The sequence below is a fragment of the Cutaneotrichosporon oleaginosum genome, assembly GCF_008065305.1.
Source record: "Cutaneotrichosporon oleaginosum strain ATCC 20508 chromosome Unknown ATCC20508_contig02, whole genome shotgun sequence".
In the NCBI taxonomy this organism is placed as follows: domain Eukaryota; kingdom Fungi; phylum Basidiomycota; class Tremellomycetes; order Trichosporonales; family Trichosporonaceae; genus Cutaneotrichosporon; species Cutaneotrichosporon oleaginosum.
The window spans coordinates 2029852-2044914 of NW_027072171.1; the positions used below are offsets into that span (position 1 = coordinate 2029852).

The 15063-nt window shown below is 62.7% G+C and overlaps 10 protein-coding genes across 10 annotated transcripts; 5 read left to right on the forward strand and 5 right to left on the reverse strand.

Annotated features, from left to right (window-relative positions):
- Positions 1 to 127: 127 nt before the first annotated feature.
- On the forward strand, positions 128 to 1002 carry COLE_02485 (uncharacterized protein; the record flags this gene model as incomplete). The annotated part of the gene is made up of 4 exons (XM_018421555.2): positions 128 to 331; positions 392 to 691; positions 724 to 816; positions 877 to 1002. The coding sequence occupies 4 exons, from the start codon at positions 128 to 130 to the stop codon at positions 1000 to 1002; spliced, it is 723 nt and encodes a 240-aa protein (XP_018275871.1).
- A 1160-nt stretch (positions 1003 to 2162) lies between these two features.
- COLE_02486 (uncharacterized protein) lies at positions 2163 to 2955 on the forward strand (the record flags this gene model as incomplete). Its single annotated transcript, XM_018424342.2, has 2 exons — positions 2163 to 2789; positions 2881 to 2955. The coding sequence occupies 2 exons, from the start codon at positions 2163 to 2165 to the stop codon at positions 2953 to 2955; spliced, it is 702 nt and encodes a 233-aa protein (XP_018275870.1).
- A 606-nt stretch (positions 2956 to 3561) lies between these two features.
- Positions 3562 to 4549, reverse strand: COLE_02487 (uncharacterized protein; the record flags this gene model as incomplete). Its single annotated transcript, XM_018424341.2, has 4 exons — positions 3562 to 3996; positions 4112 to 4280; positions 4335 to 4382; positions 4479 to 4549. The coding sequence occupies 4 exons, from the start codon at positions 4547 to 4549 to the stop codon at positions 3562 to 3564; spliced, it is 723 nt and encodes a 240-aa protein (XP_018275869.1).
- A 210-nt stretch (positions 4550 to 4759) lies between these two features.
- On the forward strand, positions 4760 to 5828 carry COLE_02488 (uncharacterized protein; the record flags this gene model as incomplete). Its single annotated transcript, XM_018424340.2, has 4 exons — positions 4760 to 5417; positions 5463 to 5558; positions 5601 to 5730; positions 5783 to 5828. The coding sequence occupies 4 exons, from the start codon at positions 4760 to 4762 to the stop codon at positions 5826 to 5828; spliced, it is 930 nt and encodes a 309-aa protein (XP_018275868.1).
- Positions 5829 to 6047: 219 nt separating this feature from the next.
- On the reverse strand, positions 6048 to 6488 carry COLE_02489 (uncharacterized protein; the record flags this gene model as incomplete). Its single annotated transcript, XM_018424339.2, has 1 exon — positions 6048 to 6488. The coding sequence occupies one exon, from the start codon at positions 6486 to 6488 to the stop codon at positions 6048 to 6050; it is 441 nt and encodes a 146-aa protein (XP_018275867.1).
- Positions 6489 to 6833: 345 nt separating this feature from the next.
- COLE_02490 (uncharacterized protein) lies at positions 6834 to 6989 on the reverse strand (the record flags this gene model as incomplete). Its single annotated transcript, XM_018424338.2, has 1 exon — positions 6834 to 6989. The coding sequence occupies one exon, from the start codon at positions 6987 to 6989 to the stop codon at positions 6834 to 6836; it is 156 nt and encodes a 51-aa protein (XP_018275866.1).
- A 573-nt stretch (positions 6990 to 7562) lies between these two features.
- On the forward strand, positions 7563 to 8051 carry COLE_02491 (uncharacterized protein; the record flags this gene model as incomplete). Its single annotated transcript, XM_018424337.2, has 1 exon — positions 7563 to 8051. One exon carries the CDS (start codon positions 7563 to 7565, stop codon positions 8049 to 8051), a length of 489 nt encoding a protein of 162 aa, XP_018275865.1.
- A 319-nt stretch (positions 8052 to 8370) lies between these two features.
- COLE_02492 (uncharacterized protein) lies at positions 8371 to 10814 on the reverse strand (the record flags this gene model as incomplete). Its single annotated transcript, XM_018420527.1, has 8 exons — positions 8371 to 8629; positions 8666 to 9018; positions 9053 to 9180; positions 9216 to 9426; positions 9470 to 9808; positions 9853 to 9952; positions 9989 to 10125; positions 10161 to 10814. The coding sequence occupies 8 exons, from the start codon at positions 10812 to 10814 to the stop codon at positions 8371 to 8373; spliced, it is 2181 nt and encodes a 726-aa protein (XP_018275864.1).
- Positions 10815 to 12632: 1818 nt separating this feature from the next.
- COLE_02493 (uncharacterized protein) lies at positions 12633 to 13549 on the forward strand (the record flags this gene model as incomplete). The annotated part of the gene is made up of 4 exons (XM_018424336.2): positions 12633 to 12767; positions 12917 to 13102; positions 13187 to 13271; positions 13347 to 13549. The coding sequence occupies 4 exons, from the start codon at positions 12633 to 12635 to the stop codon at positions 13547 to 13549; spliced, it is 609 nt and encodes a 202-aa protein (XP_018275863.1).
- Positions 13550 to 13619: 70 nt separating this feature from the next.
- On the reverse strand, positions 13620 to 14814 carry COLE_02494 (uncharacterized protein; the record flags this gene model as incomplete). Its single annotated transcript, XM_018424335.2, has 5 exons — positions 13620 to 13862; positions 13894 to 14033; positions 14068 to 14115; positions 14330 to 14563; positions 14769 to 14814. The coding sequence occupies 5 exons, from the start codon at positions 14812 to 14814 to the stop codon at positions 13620 to 13622; spliced, it is 711 nt and encodes a 236-aa protein (XP_018275862.1).
- Between the last annotated feature and the right edge of the window lie 249 nt (positions 14815 to 15063).

Genomic DNA, 15063 nt, shown 5'->3' on the forward strand with positions numbered 1-15063 from the left:
TAATGTCACCCCGCACTCCGCCCCATCCAGCACGCCACCGGCCTAAATCGGTCCCGGCCACGTGGAAAAGTTCAGAAGACGTCGAACGCGCCGCCGCCGACCTTCTCGCCAACGCCCACAACAACAGATGGGCGACTCTCCCCGCTCGCGCTCCGCGTCGCTCAGCTCGGACGGCTCGGCGCTGCCCACCTTCGAGGGCATCGCGCCCCCGCGACCCCCGACGACTACAGCTGACGCCGAAACGCACCTCGCCGTGCCGGGCACGCCCGGCGTGCGTCTCAAAGTCGACGCTGGGCCCGGGTGCGGCGGCGTCGCGTGGCCTGCCGGCGAGGTTAGTGTTACTCGGGCCGTGCACGCGCTCATCAGGTGACCGCCAGAGGACTGACATCAGGTCCTCACGGCGTACCTTGCGCACCGGCATGCGCTGGCGCCCGAGCACTTGCGCGGGAAGACGGTGCTCGAGCTTGGCAGCGGGACGGGGCTCGTCGGCATCGCGGCTGCGCTGCTCGAGCCGTCGGCGGACGTGTGGGTGACCGACCAGGCGGTGCTGCTCGACCTCATGCAGGTTAATGCCGAGCTCAATGTGCCTGGTGGAAACTTGCACGTCGCCGAGCTCAATTGGGGCGAGGAGATCAGCGGCGTCCCGACCGACGTCGACGTCGTCCTCGCCGCCGACTGCGTGTACTTTGAGGTGATATGGTGCGTGGCTGTAGCTGACGCCAGCCGGCGTTCCCTCTGCTCGTCAAGACGCTGTGCGACCTCGCTCCCGTCGGTAAGGACCTTGAGGTTTTGTTCTGCTGGAAGAAGCGGAGGAAGGTAGGTCGATGATGACAGCAGGTGGCGGGCGTGCACGGTTGTCACAGACGCTGATGGCAGGCGGACAAGCGGTTCTTCATGATGCTGAAGAAGCACTTTGACTCGGAGCCGGTAGCGGACGACCCAGAGCGCGAGAGGTACAACCGCGAGGGCGTGACGCTCTTACGGCTCCGGCGGCGGCGATAGTCTGTGCGGTGATCACATGGGCATGGACGGGTTCGATACATGGCGATGAGATGATGATGAAGAAGAAAGCCTAATTGGGCGGGCGGGAGGAGTGTACACTGGCTCGGATCCGAGGAGGGACGAGGACAAGCGCTCGCAGTGTGACGAAAAAGTCAGCCGCGACCCGGTGGCGCTGGTAACAGCGCGGAAGTCACGGTGCGACCGGCGCGTGAGCGCGTGAGCGCGTGACTCGCTGTCACCTGCAAAGCCATCTGCATCTGTCCTCGCTTGAACACAACGAGTGGGAATGTGGCAACGGACACAACACATGATGCGGCATGGGCGGCGGCAGCTGACCTCGGATTTGTGAGGACAGGGGCGGGAATGTCGGATGAAGCGTTGCACTTGCGTGTCTGTGTCGATGCACAAATGTGACGGATGACGGGGGCGAGCCCGATCGTGTGAGTGCTATGTGACATGAAACCGGCCGCCCCGTACGCAGTATCAGCCAAATTGACCAAGACGGGCACCGGCGACGAGGGGACATGAAGTGGGCGGCATGGGCGGGCGAGCGGGACGCAACCCCCAGTCACATTTGATGAGCATACATTTCTGCCCTGGCAAAAGCTGGCAAAATGGGCCGCCATAGCAGAGGTCTCGGCGCTCGCCGCTCTGCCTGGCGCCGCAAGCCACACGCCACCGTCGTTTCGGCCTGGAATGACCTCCGGTTCCCACACAGGCCGTCCCCCGTCCCCAATCTGGACGAGGACGAGGACACAGGGCCCGATGAAAGGGCGATCTGCGGGCCGTGATGAGCATTGAGCACAGAATTGACGGCGCCAGATTAGCGGCGGGTGGGGGGGGAATATGGACAATATGTGGGATGCAGATGAGCTATGGATGAGCTGGGCTTGGCAGGTCATGCATGACGTGGGTCGCGAGGCCAGCCGTGAGGCGTGATGGCGAGGGGCGTGACGCGACGGACAAGGGCAGTGTAGCAGCCGTCGCGGCGACTGGCATCGCTGTGCATCACGGAAACGAGAGTAAACGAGGATGAGGCGATCGGGCATTCCTCACGTTGTGCCCCCCGTGAGATTATCCATCCAGCCAGGAACACACACACAAAGATACACAACGCGTGATCTGCATCCACACAACGTCCATCATCTGCTTATTATATCATGGCCTTGGCCTCACATCAGCATACTCCCCACTCTCCTTCTCATTGTTCTTCATCACCACCCGCGCTCGCAATCTCAACACAAAACTCCTCCGTCACCACTTACTACCTCTTCCACTCCCACCCCCACTACTCCGCCATCACCGACCCACACGTCCCCCGCGCCCTCCAGCCCCACCACGCAATGTGTGCGCCCACATCCACTCCCCTCCCGAACCAACTCAAGCTCGCCGCAGTCCCCATGCGCCGGAGCTACGCGAGCATGGGCGTCGCCCGCCCCCCATCAATGGCCCGCACCTCCCCACCCCTCGCACCCTCGATGGCGCGCGCCGCGCCGATGAGCGCCGCGTCCATGGTCCCAATGGGCGGCTACGCAATGCAGCGCTCGTCATCGAGCTATGGTGTCGATGGCAACCCGTATGCCGCCCGTGCCGCTCGATCCGCCCCGGCGAGCAAGCGTGCGCCCCGCGCCGCGCTCGCGCCACTCCCCCTGTCTCCCCTTGCGCTCGCGCCGCTCGACATCGACGCCATCGAAGCCATCGATGCCATCGAAGCGCTCGACGCCCTCGACACCCTCGAGACCCGCGAGCCACGCCCCGCAAACCTCGCGCAGCGCACCCGAGTACCGGTGAGTGGCGGTCTTGTTGACCGCGTGCCTGTCGGCCCGAATTCCGGTTCCATTCCGGTTACGGCCAGCTCCACCAGAAGCTGACAGACAGCGTCTCCACCGCGCCCGCGACGCACCGCCCCGTGCATGCCGCGTCGGCTCGTCCGACTACAGAGCGCTCGGGTAGCCTGCTGAAGCTTCAAGCTTTGCTTGGAGGCAGTGCGGCGAGCAGTTGATGATCGTCGCAAGGAGCTCCGCTGGCCGTGCCGAGCAGAGACCGAACCGAGCATGCCTCTGGACGCGGCTGCAGGCTGTAGACGCACCGCATACCGCGTTGCTGCTGGATCGGCACCCCGAGCTGGCCTCGACCCCACCCGCAGAATCATCTCCGCGTGCTTGATTGTACCCACACCCCACATGATCCGTGATCATAGTACGCACGTCCCACCCACTGTTTCGAGCCGGCACACACGCCATACCCTGTATCCTTAGCTCTCTAGCATGAATGACCACTACCATTGTCATCCCGCCCACTCCTGCCGTTAGGATTGTGATCATCTCGAGTCTGGAGCCGACCGATTGCCTCGTGCCCAGACGAGGCATGTGAGCAGAGCCTGATCGAGAACCCGCGAACCTTCCTGTGCATCTGTGCGGGCATGTGCCAACGCTTCCACGCCACGTTAGTCGCTCGACGGCACGTGCGGCACGTGCGCGGCACAACAAAAAACTACATTAGGCTGCCGGCGTCTGGGCGGCAGCGTGCAATGATACCAAGCACAAGCTGGTCTAGTCTCTACGCCATGTCTGGGCGGTCGGCGGGTGCGATCTCGTCTGTGGGCGCGAAGCGCGCGCGCGCAATAGTGTCGCCATTGACCATGTCGACGGCTTCGACGCGGACTCTGGCGGCCGCCTCGTCCGCAACGATCCCCGCCGCGAGGTTGCGCCGGAGGGTGCGCCGGAGGCAGATGTCGCGCGGGACCTCGACCCACACGCGCAGATCCATCGCGGCCGCTGCGTCGCGCCACCCCGCGGCGTCGTACAGCGTGTACAGGCCCTCGATGACGACAACGCGGTGTGTCGGCTCGATCGGGCATGCCGCAGGCGCCGGGTCTTTGGCTGCATGGTCGAATGTCGGGAATGGGAGGGATGGGGATGAAGGTCTTGTCGGTTTCCGAAGCTCCCGCACGAAGGCACAATATGACGGCTGGTCAAACGTGTGTGCTGCGCCCTGCGGTTAGCGACGGCTGCTTGCTGTTGGGGTAGTGGTGCGAGGCAAGTGCTGGGGTTGTGTTGGGGAGGTGATCGCACGATGGCGTCCGGTGCGAGAGATAGCTGCAACGTACCCGCCACCAGTGTGCTTCCTTTGGGTCTGCAAAAGCGTCGAGCTGCTCGCGCGAGTAGTGCCAACCGTCGATGCCGACACAAACGGCGGGCGCAGGGGATGCACCGATGAGCTCATTAACGCGCTCCACCAGGGGGTGGGCGAGCGTGCTCTTGCCTGATCCTGGGCGACTGGCGTCAGCAATCTGCTTGTCCTGTAGCTCTGCAGCGTTAGCTCCCACGCACCCCGCAATAGCAACCAGGAGGCGAGGACCGGTCGCGCCCGGCGGCAGACTGGCGTCAGCGCTCCCACTAGAGTAGAATCTCTCGTCGCTCCACATATCCCCATTGTCCATTGTCCACCTCCACTCGACGTGATCGGGGACTTACTGGGCGTACGCGGCCGCGATGCGCTGCGCGAGCCGCTCGACCTCGGGGTCGAGGCCGGGGGATGGAATCATCGCATGCGTCTGAGCACTCCAATGTAGATGGGGGATGATGAGATGCAGAGATCGGACAGGCGCGTCCGACCAGGTTAGACGTGTGGTGAGTCGCCGTCCCGCCTGAACTTCGGATAAACGCGAGACGACATCATCTCCGGATCCCGGATCGCCACCACGATCCCAAGACTTTCCTCAACTCTCCAGGTACTCCCAGCTTCCGTCTCCAGCATGGGCCTCTCGCAGAGCCAGCCCTCTGACCCAGCACCGACACCACCGCGCTCCGGCGTTGCGGCGTACTTTCTGCCCGCGCCGAGCGCGCAGTTGACGCACGACCATCCCCGCTCCGCGGCGACCGCCGCCGCCATCGAGGCGCACCTCCTCGACCGCCTGCCGCCAGATATCGTGCAGCGCATCCTCGACATGGCGGGGATGTGGGTCGTGTGCCGGCGCACAAATCGGCGTCCGCTCGTCGTGCAAGCTGGCGGGGCGGAGCCACACGGTGTCCGCGGCGCCGACTGGAGCACGGGGCAAGAGGGCGAGGTGCATAGCTTGCGAGACGGCCCGGGGGACGTGTGGTATCTCGTCTCGGCGCCCGTGGGGTGCATCTCGGACGAGCAGGAGCGGGCAGGGCGGGAACGGGAGGACTGGGAGGCGCTCGATGGGCCCACGGTGCTGGGGCACGAGCGAGCGGCGTGGATCGCTGCGAGTCGGAAGCAGCGCCTTGAACGCAGTGCACCAGGCGAGGATGAGGATCGGATTGGAGAAGGAGAAGAAGAAGAACGAGGCGAGGAGGATAAGTCCGACCGCCCGACGTGGTGGCTCCGCCGCATTGTCCTCGAGACGTTTTCGCGCGACCAGGGGTGGACGGTCAACGACGACCACTACGGTGCGCCACTCCGTGCGCCATCGCCAGGCGCAGAGCTGACAGCAGGCACGTATGTGTGGTCGTACTCGTGGTTTGAGCTCGGCCTGCTGCGGAACGGACGAGAGGTCGGGGAACGGCATCTCGTGCAGTTCAATGTGGTTGGTGAGTCCGAAGATACAACTGGAGGGAGAACGCTAACGCCAGCCGGCCAGTACTTCAAGGTCCATCGCATCGAGCTGGACGGGACACACCCGCTCGTGCAGGCAGCACGGGACGGGGACCGCATCGTGGTCTGGGTGCGGGCGATAGAGCCCGGGTGGCAGAACGTGGTCAAGTGAGTGATCGGCGCCTGATGCGCTTCACCTACTGCACTCAGCTAACGACAGACGAGCAGCGCTGACGCTGCATGCGGCACCCTACGCACCGCAATAATTTCCTCTCTCTGTAGCCTCTCCGTGTTGTACTTGGCCTCTTGAGCCGGCTATGCCACTTATTTTGGCGCAAGTAGCCCCAGCGCAAGTATCCCCAGCTGAGGATAAGCAGTTGGATGCTGGCTGCTGCCTGTCCCAGTCAATTGGTGACAACCAAGACCGCACGCGTCCCCTTCGACCATCGACCGCTGCTATGACCTGTGCTATGCATGCAATGAAACTACCCGCGCTTAAACTTGCGCTCCTGCTTACGGTCCTTTGCGGCCTTGCGCTCGCCCGCCTTGCGCTTCTCCTCCTTCGTCGTGTCGATGAAGCGGTACACGGTGCCGGCAGGCTTGGCGAAGGTGGTGGGCTGCACGGGCGGCACCCACTTGGGGATGGGCTTGGGCTCGGCCGCCGCAGCGGCCGCCTTGCGGTCGGCAATGACCTCGGCCTCGTCCTTGAACTGCCACGCCTCCATGACCATGCCCTCGTACTTGGCCTGCTTGTGAAGGTCGCCGAAGGCACCGCCGTGGCCTGTGCTGTGCTCCTTGATCCACTCTTCATCCTGCTCCGCCTTGGTCGAGGGGTGGAGGGCACGCGCCTGCTCCTCGGCTCGGCGTGATTCCAGAGACACAGTCTTGTTCTTGACGGGGCTCTTGACGTCGAGGAGGACCTCCATGCGGTTGTGGAAGGCATGTTGGAGAGGAAGACCCTGGTGTCAGCCATCTCCTCGAGGTGGGAGGGAGGGGAGGGATCAGAAAGCCATGCATTGAGAGATTTGAAACCATGTGTGTGTCTTAAAGACTAATCGATTCGCTCATCACTGAAGTAGGATTGGAGTGGTACTCACCTGTGATGTGAAGCAATTAAGCGAGACGTGATGGCCGACGAAAGAAAAGCGCACGCGTCAGCACGGGGCACGGGTACCATCACGAGGAAAAAGTATCAGGAAGTGAAGAATGTTGTAACCACAGTTGTTATACACAGTGTGCGTCTTGTTAAAGAATGTCATGTTGTTTTGTCATCATGCTGTGCCCAAACTCACCTGGCGGACAAATTCGGCCTCGACCATCTTGAGCTTTTTGACGGCCTCGAGGCGTGCTTTGGACACGTTGTGCTTCTCTGCAATCTGCCCCACCGTCACGCCCGGCTGCTTCAAGTCCTCCGCCAACACGTCCATCAGGTCGTTCGACAGCGGTGGTGGTGGCCGGAACGACGGGTTGGACGGGTATGGCTATGGTCAGCCGGCGCCGCGGACAGTCTCACAATGTGCCCGCCGATCCACTTGGCCCGCTGCCCCTCCGGCTGCAGCCGGTACTGGTCGCCGTAGCTGCGGAACCAGCGCCAAATGGCCGGCACCTCGTCGGGCGCCACGTCGTCCATGACGCTCGAGAGGGGCTTGCCGTCCGCGTCCAGGGGCACGTCCTCGTCGCGCCGCTTGCGCGCCGCGGGCACCGCATACGCTCTCCTTCCGGAGGCGGAGGCAGCGGCGGCGGCGAGCGGGCGCCCGATGTGCGGGAGGCGTGAAGGCCCAGCGACGGCGGTGGGGAAAGACATGGGTGATGGCGTCTTTTGAGGTCGAGCCAAGTCTCAACTTTTGCCGGGCAAAAGGCAGACACCCATCGGAGGCGGCCGGCGTTTCCGACTGGCGCCACGAGGTGTGGCACTTTTTTCCGCCGTCTTGTCTGAACGTTGAGATTACGATCAAGATCCAAGATCAAGAGCAAGACACCATCTCCAGCACGCACGCACGATGAACGCGCCGCCCCACAAGCTCATCTCGCACCTCAACAACGTGTCGCGCAACCTCCGCGGCCAGACTGCGCTGCCCTACTCGCGCGCATCGCTCGGTGTCGCCGGCGCCCTCCTCCGCCACGGCCTCATCTCCAATGTCACCCTCGGCACACCCACACACCCCAACCCCACCGAGTTCCACCAGCTGTCTCCACCCGCCCAGCGCGTCTGGGTCAACTTCAAGCACCGTAACGGCCTTCCCGTCATGCGCCGCATCAAGCTCGTGTCCAAGTCGAGCATTCGCAAGTTCGTCTCGCGCGAGGAGCTCGGCCGCATCCTCCTCGGAAAGGAGACTCGCAACATTCACGGCGCCGGCACCGGCGAGGTCTTCGTTGTCAAGGTTCCCGCCGACCGCTCCCTTAACCGCAAGGGCGCCGACATCTACATGGAGGGCTGGGAGGCATACCGCGCCGGTCTCGGCGGAGAGGTCATCTGCCGGGCGTCGTAAACGCCCCTCCCCCGCCGCCGTTGCTGCCGCCTGCCGCCCGCGTCCGCCGTCGCTCAACATCGCATAGCACACCGCTCCTACTGCATTAATACCGCCCATTCATACCCCACGACGCGCAGATGTACTCCCTATGACAAATGGTAGTTGAGGATGCTGGGTATGGAGGTGCTGATGGGTCTTTTTGAAGAAGTTATACAACACGGGGAGGGAATTGCGCAAGACCGTAGGCGTGTACTTGCTTGATGCGCTTGAGATGGCGCTCGATATCTGCCGCCACCGCTTTCTCGTCGTCAAATCGGCTGTCGAGGCGATAGTGGTCTCATGTCAGTGTTGGCAAACTGTTGAGCCTACCTCGCAGCTTTGTGTTGTACCACAAGCCTAGTGGTAGTAGACCACAGCCGTCTGCTCGGTCCTTCCCGCCGAGAAGTCTTGCGATGTCTCGGCCGGACTCCAGCTGCTTGAGCTGGCGATCGCGGTCACCGAACAGGTGTTGGGCGGTGGTGAAAGCGAAGATGAGCGCGTAGAGCACATTGAGTTTGCCTCTCCGGCACACTTCATACGCGAATGTGAGCTTTCGCCTGTTTGGTTAGCGTGAGATCTCCAAGGTAACGCACTTGGAGGATACGCGTTCATGATCAGTCAGACTGAGGAGGAAGAAGCCCACAGCATTCAAAGCGCCGTTGGTGCCAGCCCTGCATTGGTCTGCCATGACGTTCACCTTGGTCGCGCGATCAAGATCTGAATGAAGGTTTGAGAAGCCGCCCTGCACAGCCATGAGGTTGATGTCGACAATGAGCCGCATCTCCGACCCCGCGACGAGCAGGCTCTGCGCCGCTCGGTAGTAACGCACGGCCTGGTCAGGGAGGCCGATGGAGTGCATGATGTGTCCGTAGAGCAGGGCCAGCTGGTGGGAATGAGTGAGGAACAGGTTGTTGTCGTGCAGTATGCTGACAGTCTTGGTCATGATCTTGGAGTCAGCGTGCGCGTATGTGGTTTCTCACGGGTTTGACCTGCTCGAAAGAGCTCCGGCACACGAATGCGAGAGCTTCCTCCATCAACATTTCCGCACGGATCTTGTTGATCTTGTGCCGAAGTTCCAGCGCGTCTGCGACCCCGTGTCTAAAAGAGACTGATGTCAGCCTTGATGCAATATGAGCGGCTTACATCCAGAGTCCCACAAGTCATCGGGGCGAGCAAAATCCTCATACTGGCGCATCGCGCGAGTATGGTTGAGAGTCCTGCACTGCTCGACAGTTCCCAGCAGGTCGCGTCGGCTGACCACCGAGGTTAGGTAAGTCAAAGCCCAGAGCACATTGACAGGCGTTGACTGGACCAAGATGTGCTGCGTCAAGCCGCCGGGTGTGCGCAACGGGATCTGCAGGTCAGCCTGCGGCTCATAAAGTGCAGCTCACATTCACCACTCCGCCGGACTTGCGCATCTCGGCCAGCTTGCCCTTGTCGATGGCAGCATCCATGAGGGGATACAGCCGGCTGAGTTGCTTCTTGGCGTTTACGTCGTCACCAGCTCGCCCATAGTGCAGGGCGCGCATATTGAGGAAGTGCATGAGCAGGACGAGACGGAAGGACGATGTAGCCGGCTCGCCCGAGGTGTGCACCTCGTCAGTACCGAAAAGGGCCTCACTCTCGTCAAGAGTGGTCAGGAGGTTATCCCAGCGCCGCAAGGAAAAGTGCGCCCGTATGCGAATAATGCGAGCTAGAAGGACGACATCCTGGTGTCCTTGCGCCTCAGCATCCGCCTGCGGTCAGCACGGCCAGATCCGCCACGGGAAAAAGAGCTGACCTCAAACTCCTTAACGACCTGTAACAACTCGACGTTGCCCGCCTTGAGGAGGTGGTTCATGTGAAGGAGGTGGAGGTTGTAGCGGTGTGCAACATCTTCTCTTGATAATTAGCTCGCATTCGGCGCGGAAAATCACCTGGGAGTGGACGCCAACGCGTGCTTGATGATCCGCTTCGCATGGTTCGCCTTGTCTTTCATGAAAGCGAGACGAGCGCTCACAAGCTCCACGCCTTGGCGGTAGTGTTTAAGGTGGGGGCTTCGTGCCGCGGCGAGCTGGGGTCAACTCAACCTTCCTCCGCAGAACTCACCGTCTTCGTCATGACGTCCTCCACATCAGACGCGAGGCGCTTGTGGTCAATGATGAGGTGCACTCGCGCGAGCTCCTCCTTCGAGAGCATCTTCTTGACCGGTTCCTCCGTCGCGAGGACCTTTGCTGCGACAGTCGCGAACTCGAGGCCAAAAGCCGCGCGTTCCGAGTCAGACAAATTGGGCAGGTAGAAGCCCGTGCGGAGAAGATCCAGCGCCATGACGAGGAGGCGCAGCGCGGTGTTGAGCGCCCCCGAGTCGTGAGTGAACAGGACGTCGCCCGAGGGGGTTTGGCGCTTCATCCCGCCCTTGTCACCGTCCTGCACGTGCTGCGGGACAAAGACCTGCTGCAGGTGATAGGTAGCGCTGTGATGTGCAGAGACCGCCGCATGGAAGAGCAGCGGGCCAGTGGGGATGGCGTCTGGCAGCGGCGCTGGCGCGGGGGACGGGGTGGGAACTTGCGAGGGAACGGCTCTTCCCGCCGGTGTTGTGGAAGTGGGGGGGTGAGCAGGAAGGTGCGACGGTGGTGGCGGTGGTTGTGGTGTACGAGGTTTCGGTTGGGACGCTTGCGACTTGCGCTTAGCGGGAACTGATGATGTTGGTGTTGAAGAGGGGCGAGGGGTACTCCGCTGGGATGCGGATGATGACTTTGGCATGGGGATGGGGTGAGGGTGTGGTTGTGATGTAGTGGATGAAGATTGGGTGACATTGAGAGATGCAAAAGCGTTCTGCGATGGAGAGGGGATAGGTTGCGCCGCAAAGGATGGGGCGATCGTCGGCGTGTGCGTGTTCGGGGCATGTGCCGCACTTTTGATCGTTTGGTTCTGGGATGGGTCTGCCGAGGGCGTCGTCAGCGCGTGCTGTACATGTCCACCGAGGCCGTCGTGGCCGCCGTATTGCTGCGGGAACGCTGGATGATTTGGCTGTTGTGAAGGGCGTGAATACTGATGGGATGGCTGTGCAGACCTTTGCTGCTGAGTGGGTGGAGGTGGAGCCAGTGAGGGCATGGGCGCTGGCGACTCCTTGAGAGCGCGCTCCCACTCTGCCAAGTCAAACTTGGGTACTGGCAGCTGGTAAGACTGTTGCTGCTGCTGCTGTGGTGGCGGTAGCCGCTGCTGTGGCTGCTGCTGCTGCATTGATTGTGATTGCTGCTGTTGTGGTGGCGGTAGCGGTGGCAGGAACTGCTGGAAGTCGAATGACTGTTGGTGCTGAGCTTGGGAGGGGAGGTATGCCTGCGGTGGCTGTGGAGAGACCTGCCCATGCTGCCCAGTTGCCTGTTGTGGCGGGATTAGCTGCTGCAGCTGTGGAGACGGCTGGAGTGGCATTTGTGGCGAAGTGAACTGCTGCTGAAGCTGCGGTGACCGCTGGTGCTGCATTTGCGGCGACGGACGCTGCTGCTGCTGGGGAGAGAGACGGTGTTGCACCTGTGGGGAGGGACGGTGCTGCACTTGGGGCGACTGCCGTTGCTGGAGTTGCGGAGATGGCCGCTGCTGCAGCTGCTGGAGCTGCGGCGACACACTGGCCTGTAGCTGAGGCGAAGGCCGCTGCCGCATCTGCGGGGACGGTCTTAACATCTGTGGCGATCGCTGTGGTATCGACGCTTTGCGCGGTAGCTGCGCCGAGACGCTCGACGGCGAGTGCGACCACTGCACCTGCGTGCTCTGGAAGCTGGCCTGGCTGGACCCCTGCGACTGCGACTGCGACTGCGACTGAGACCCAAACTGGGGGCTCGGGAGGCTCTGAAACATGGGCGCGTCGAACGACGTCTGGAGCGACAGCGGCTTGGAATACTGGGGTGGCGGGGGCTGCGAGCGAGAGATCTGTGCGGGGTGGCTCTGCGCCTTCGGCGGCGGCGCGGGTTGGGCGGGCGGTGCGATTGGAGCGGGCAGAAAGCTCGGCGTGTCCCGAGGTGGGTAGGACTGCGGAGCAGGGGGCGGGAAGCTCTGCGGGTATGCCTGCCACTGCTGGAACTGGCTTGCGCCGCCGGCGTTGCTTTGGTCATATGTCGCGCTCTGCGCTTGTGCGATCACATGCGCCTGAGGCTGCTGCGTCGTTCCGGCGAGCGGGAATGTGTTCTGGGCGTAGTTCTGCCCCGACGCGCTCGGCGCGCTGTGGAAGCCCGCGCTCGGACTGTGGAAGCTCGAGCTGTCGGCGTACGGGTACGGGGGCACGGAGAAGGCGAAGGGGTCGTCGTCGTGCTTGGGCTCGGGCCAAGCCCATCCGTTCTGGGACATTGTGGGCGGCGCTTCCGTCAGTCCCGCTTCCGTTGCGCTCACCCCGTCTGTGGTGGTCGTTGAGAGTGAGGAGGCGTCTCGGCGCACGACAACCTCCGTTGCTGTTTCCGTATGTTGGGTGGCGATACACGTGGGGTTACGTAACCTCTATCTCCGCACTGGCTTCGGGGGACCGAGTCGAATGTTCTTGGCCTGAAATATCGAGCCGGTTACTCGTCCTCATTATCTCTATCATTCACCATGTCCGCACGTACCGCCACCGTCGAGCGCAAGACGAGCGAAACCCAGATCACCTGCACCCTCACCTTGGATGCGGGGCCGGGATTCGCGCCGCAGAAGATCAATGTGTCGACCGGCATCGGGTTCTTGGATCACGTGAGTGGCGAGAGGCGGCGAGCGCGCGTGCGTCCGCGAGACACATAGAGAGAGTATGACCAGCTGGTGTAGGGAGCGGCGAGGCGGGAGAATGGCAAGGGAGTGGATTACGGAGGATACCGACGCCCATTACCGCATACTGACACCAGATGCTCACCGCCCTCGCCAAGCACGGCGGCATGTCGCTGGAGATTGCGTGCAAGGGCGACCTGTGGATCGACGACCACCACACGGCCGAGGACTGCGCGCTCGCACTCGGCGAGGCGTTCAAGAAGGCGCTGGGTGAGCGCAAGGGGATCAAGCGGTACGGGCACGCGTACGCGCCGCTTGACGAGGTGAGTGGGAGGAGGGGGCGGGGTGGGAATGGGGAGAGAGAAGGACTTAGGAGAGGGCATATGTCTGAACGATACTAACCACAGGCCCTTTCCCGCGCTGTCATTGACATCTCGTCGCGGCCATACTTCTGCGGCGACTTGCCGTTCACACGCGAGAAGATTGGAGATTGTAAGTTCAGGCCCGGTCTCCAATGCCGGCGCCGGCCACTCGCCTGCTCGCCCACCCACTCGCCGCTCACGCCAGTGTCTACCGAGATGATCTCGCACGTCTTCGAATCCTTCGCGCAGGCCGCCGGCGTGACGCTGCACGTCGACTGCATCCGCGGCGTGAACAACCACCACATCGCCGAGGCGTCGTTCAAGGCCCTCGCGCTTGCCATTCGCATGGCTATCACCCAGACGGGCACGGACGACGTGCCGAGCACCAAGGGCGTGCTGGCCGTCTAGCTACCGAGGAATTATGCATCGCAATAGAGCTAGTCTATGGTTGCGGGTTGACCGCACTTGCCACTTCTCCTTACTTGCGCCGGGGTGCGGCGCGGCGCGCGTGCGCGTGCTTCGCGCCGTCGAGGGACGCGATTTCCATCGCCTCGGCTTCAGTCAGCTCGCGGAACGGCGTGGCGTGCCGCTCCGAGAGCGGCTTGGGGGTCGTTGCGGGAGAGGGGACGGACGAGGACGCGCCCGACGTCAGCGTCGAGTCGGGCATCATCTCGGGCCCGTCACCCTCCGCTTCTCCACGCGAAGCGTAGTACCGTCCCGCCTGATGTCAGTGAGGAACGGCGAACGCGCACCTGGAGGAACATGACGCCGGTGAGCATGACGGCGGTGATAATGTTGTCGTTGGCGAGATCGCGCACCGCCGTGGCGAGCGGGCCGAACATCTCGTGCTCGGTCAGGTTGAGTGGGAGGGGTGAGGGTATCGCAAGGAGGGCTGGGTGAGCGAGCATTCGCGGTAGGTGACCTACTGGGGAACACTTCGGTGGCTTGGTTGTACGCGACGCTGACGATGAGGACTGGGGTTAGTCTGGAGATCGTACTGGTGTCAAGAGAGGTGGCTGCTCCGCGGGAAGCAGACACAGTAAGGCCTGCCGCGAGTCGGCTTCCTCCACCTCCCTCCCCCTTCTTCTTCTGGACTCCGTCTTCTTGTCGGCCCCCTTCTCAACTCCGTCTTCCCCTCTCACCGAGTCATCCGCGACCACCCGCCCATCGTCTCCAGAGAAAACTCACGCAAGCTCGCCCCGTCAAACAACACCTCGCCGCTCTGTCCCCGCCACCCAGTCACAAGCTTTGTGAGCGCGGCCAACGACGACGCCAGCCCGATGCCGAGGTACACCCATCCGAGGGCCGGCGCGCCGCTCCCCACAAGCGCATAGTAGCGGATGCTCTGCTCGAGCGCGGCGGGCGTTAGCGGGCTGCGCCAGAGCACGTTGTGGTCTGCGATCCAGTGCGTGAAGGTCGTGCCTGGGGTTAGCGGGCGGCGCGAGCGGAACGGGGGCACAAGGAGCCAGCGGCCAGACAGAGGGGTGTAGAGGGATGAAGACGGGGAAGAAGAGAGAGCTGGGAGGAGGAGGCAAGCTGCGGACGAAGGAGCGGCGGCGCCGGCACCAACGACTGAGGATGCCGCGACACTACGCTCGCCCCGCTTCGCCAGCTCCGGCAGACGCACCGAGCAGAAAGCATGTGGAAAAGGTTGTGATGGCGTTGCGCCACATGTTGGGTATGCGGCGGACCGAGGATCTAGAGCTGGATGGAAGAGGAGATGGAATGGGAGTTGGACGAGGCAGCGTCATTTCCGGAGTGGTGGCTCGCTCGGACAGGTCTTCGGCCTCCCCACTTCTCCAATCCAGGGCAGGGCACGGGGCACACCCACATGTCATCATCACCACTCCTCGCCGTTCTTTTGATGCCGCCGACTTCATGATCATGCTTGCATCGTGCTTTCCAATCCACTATCCTACGCT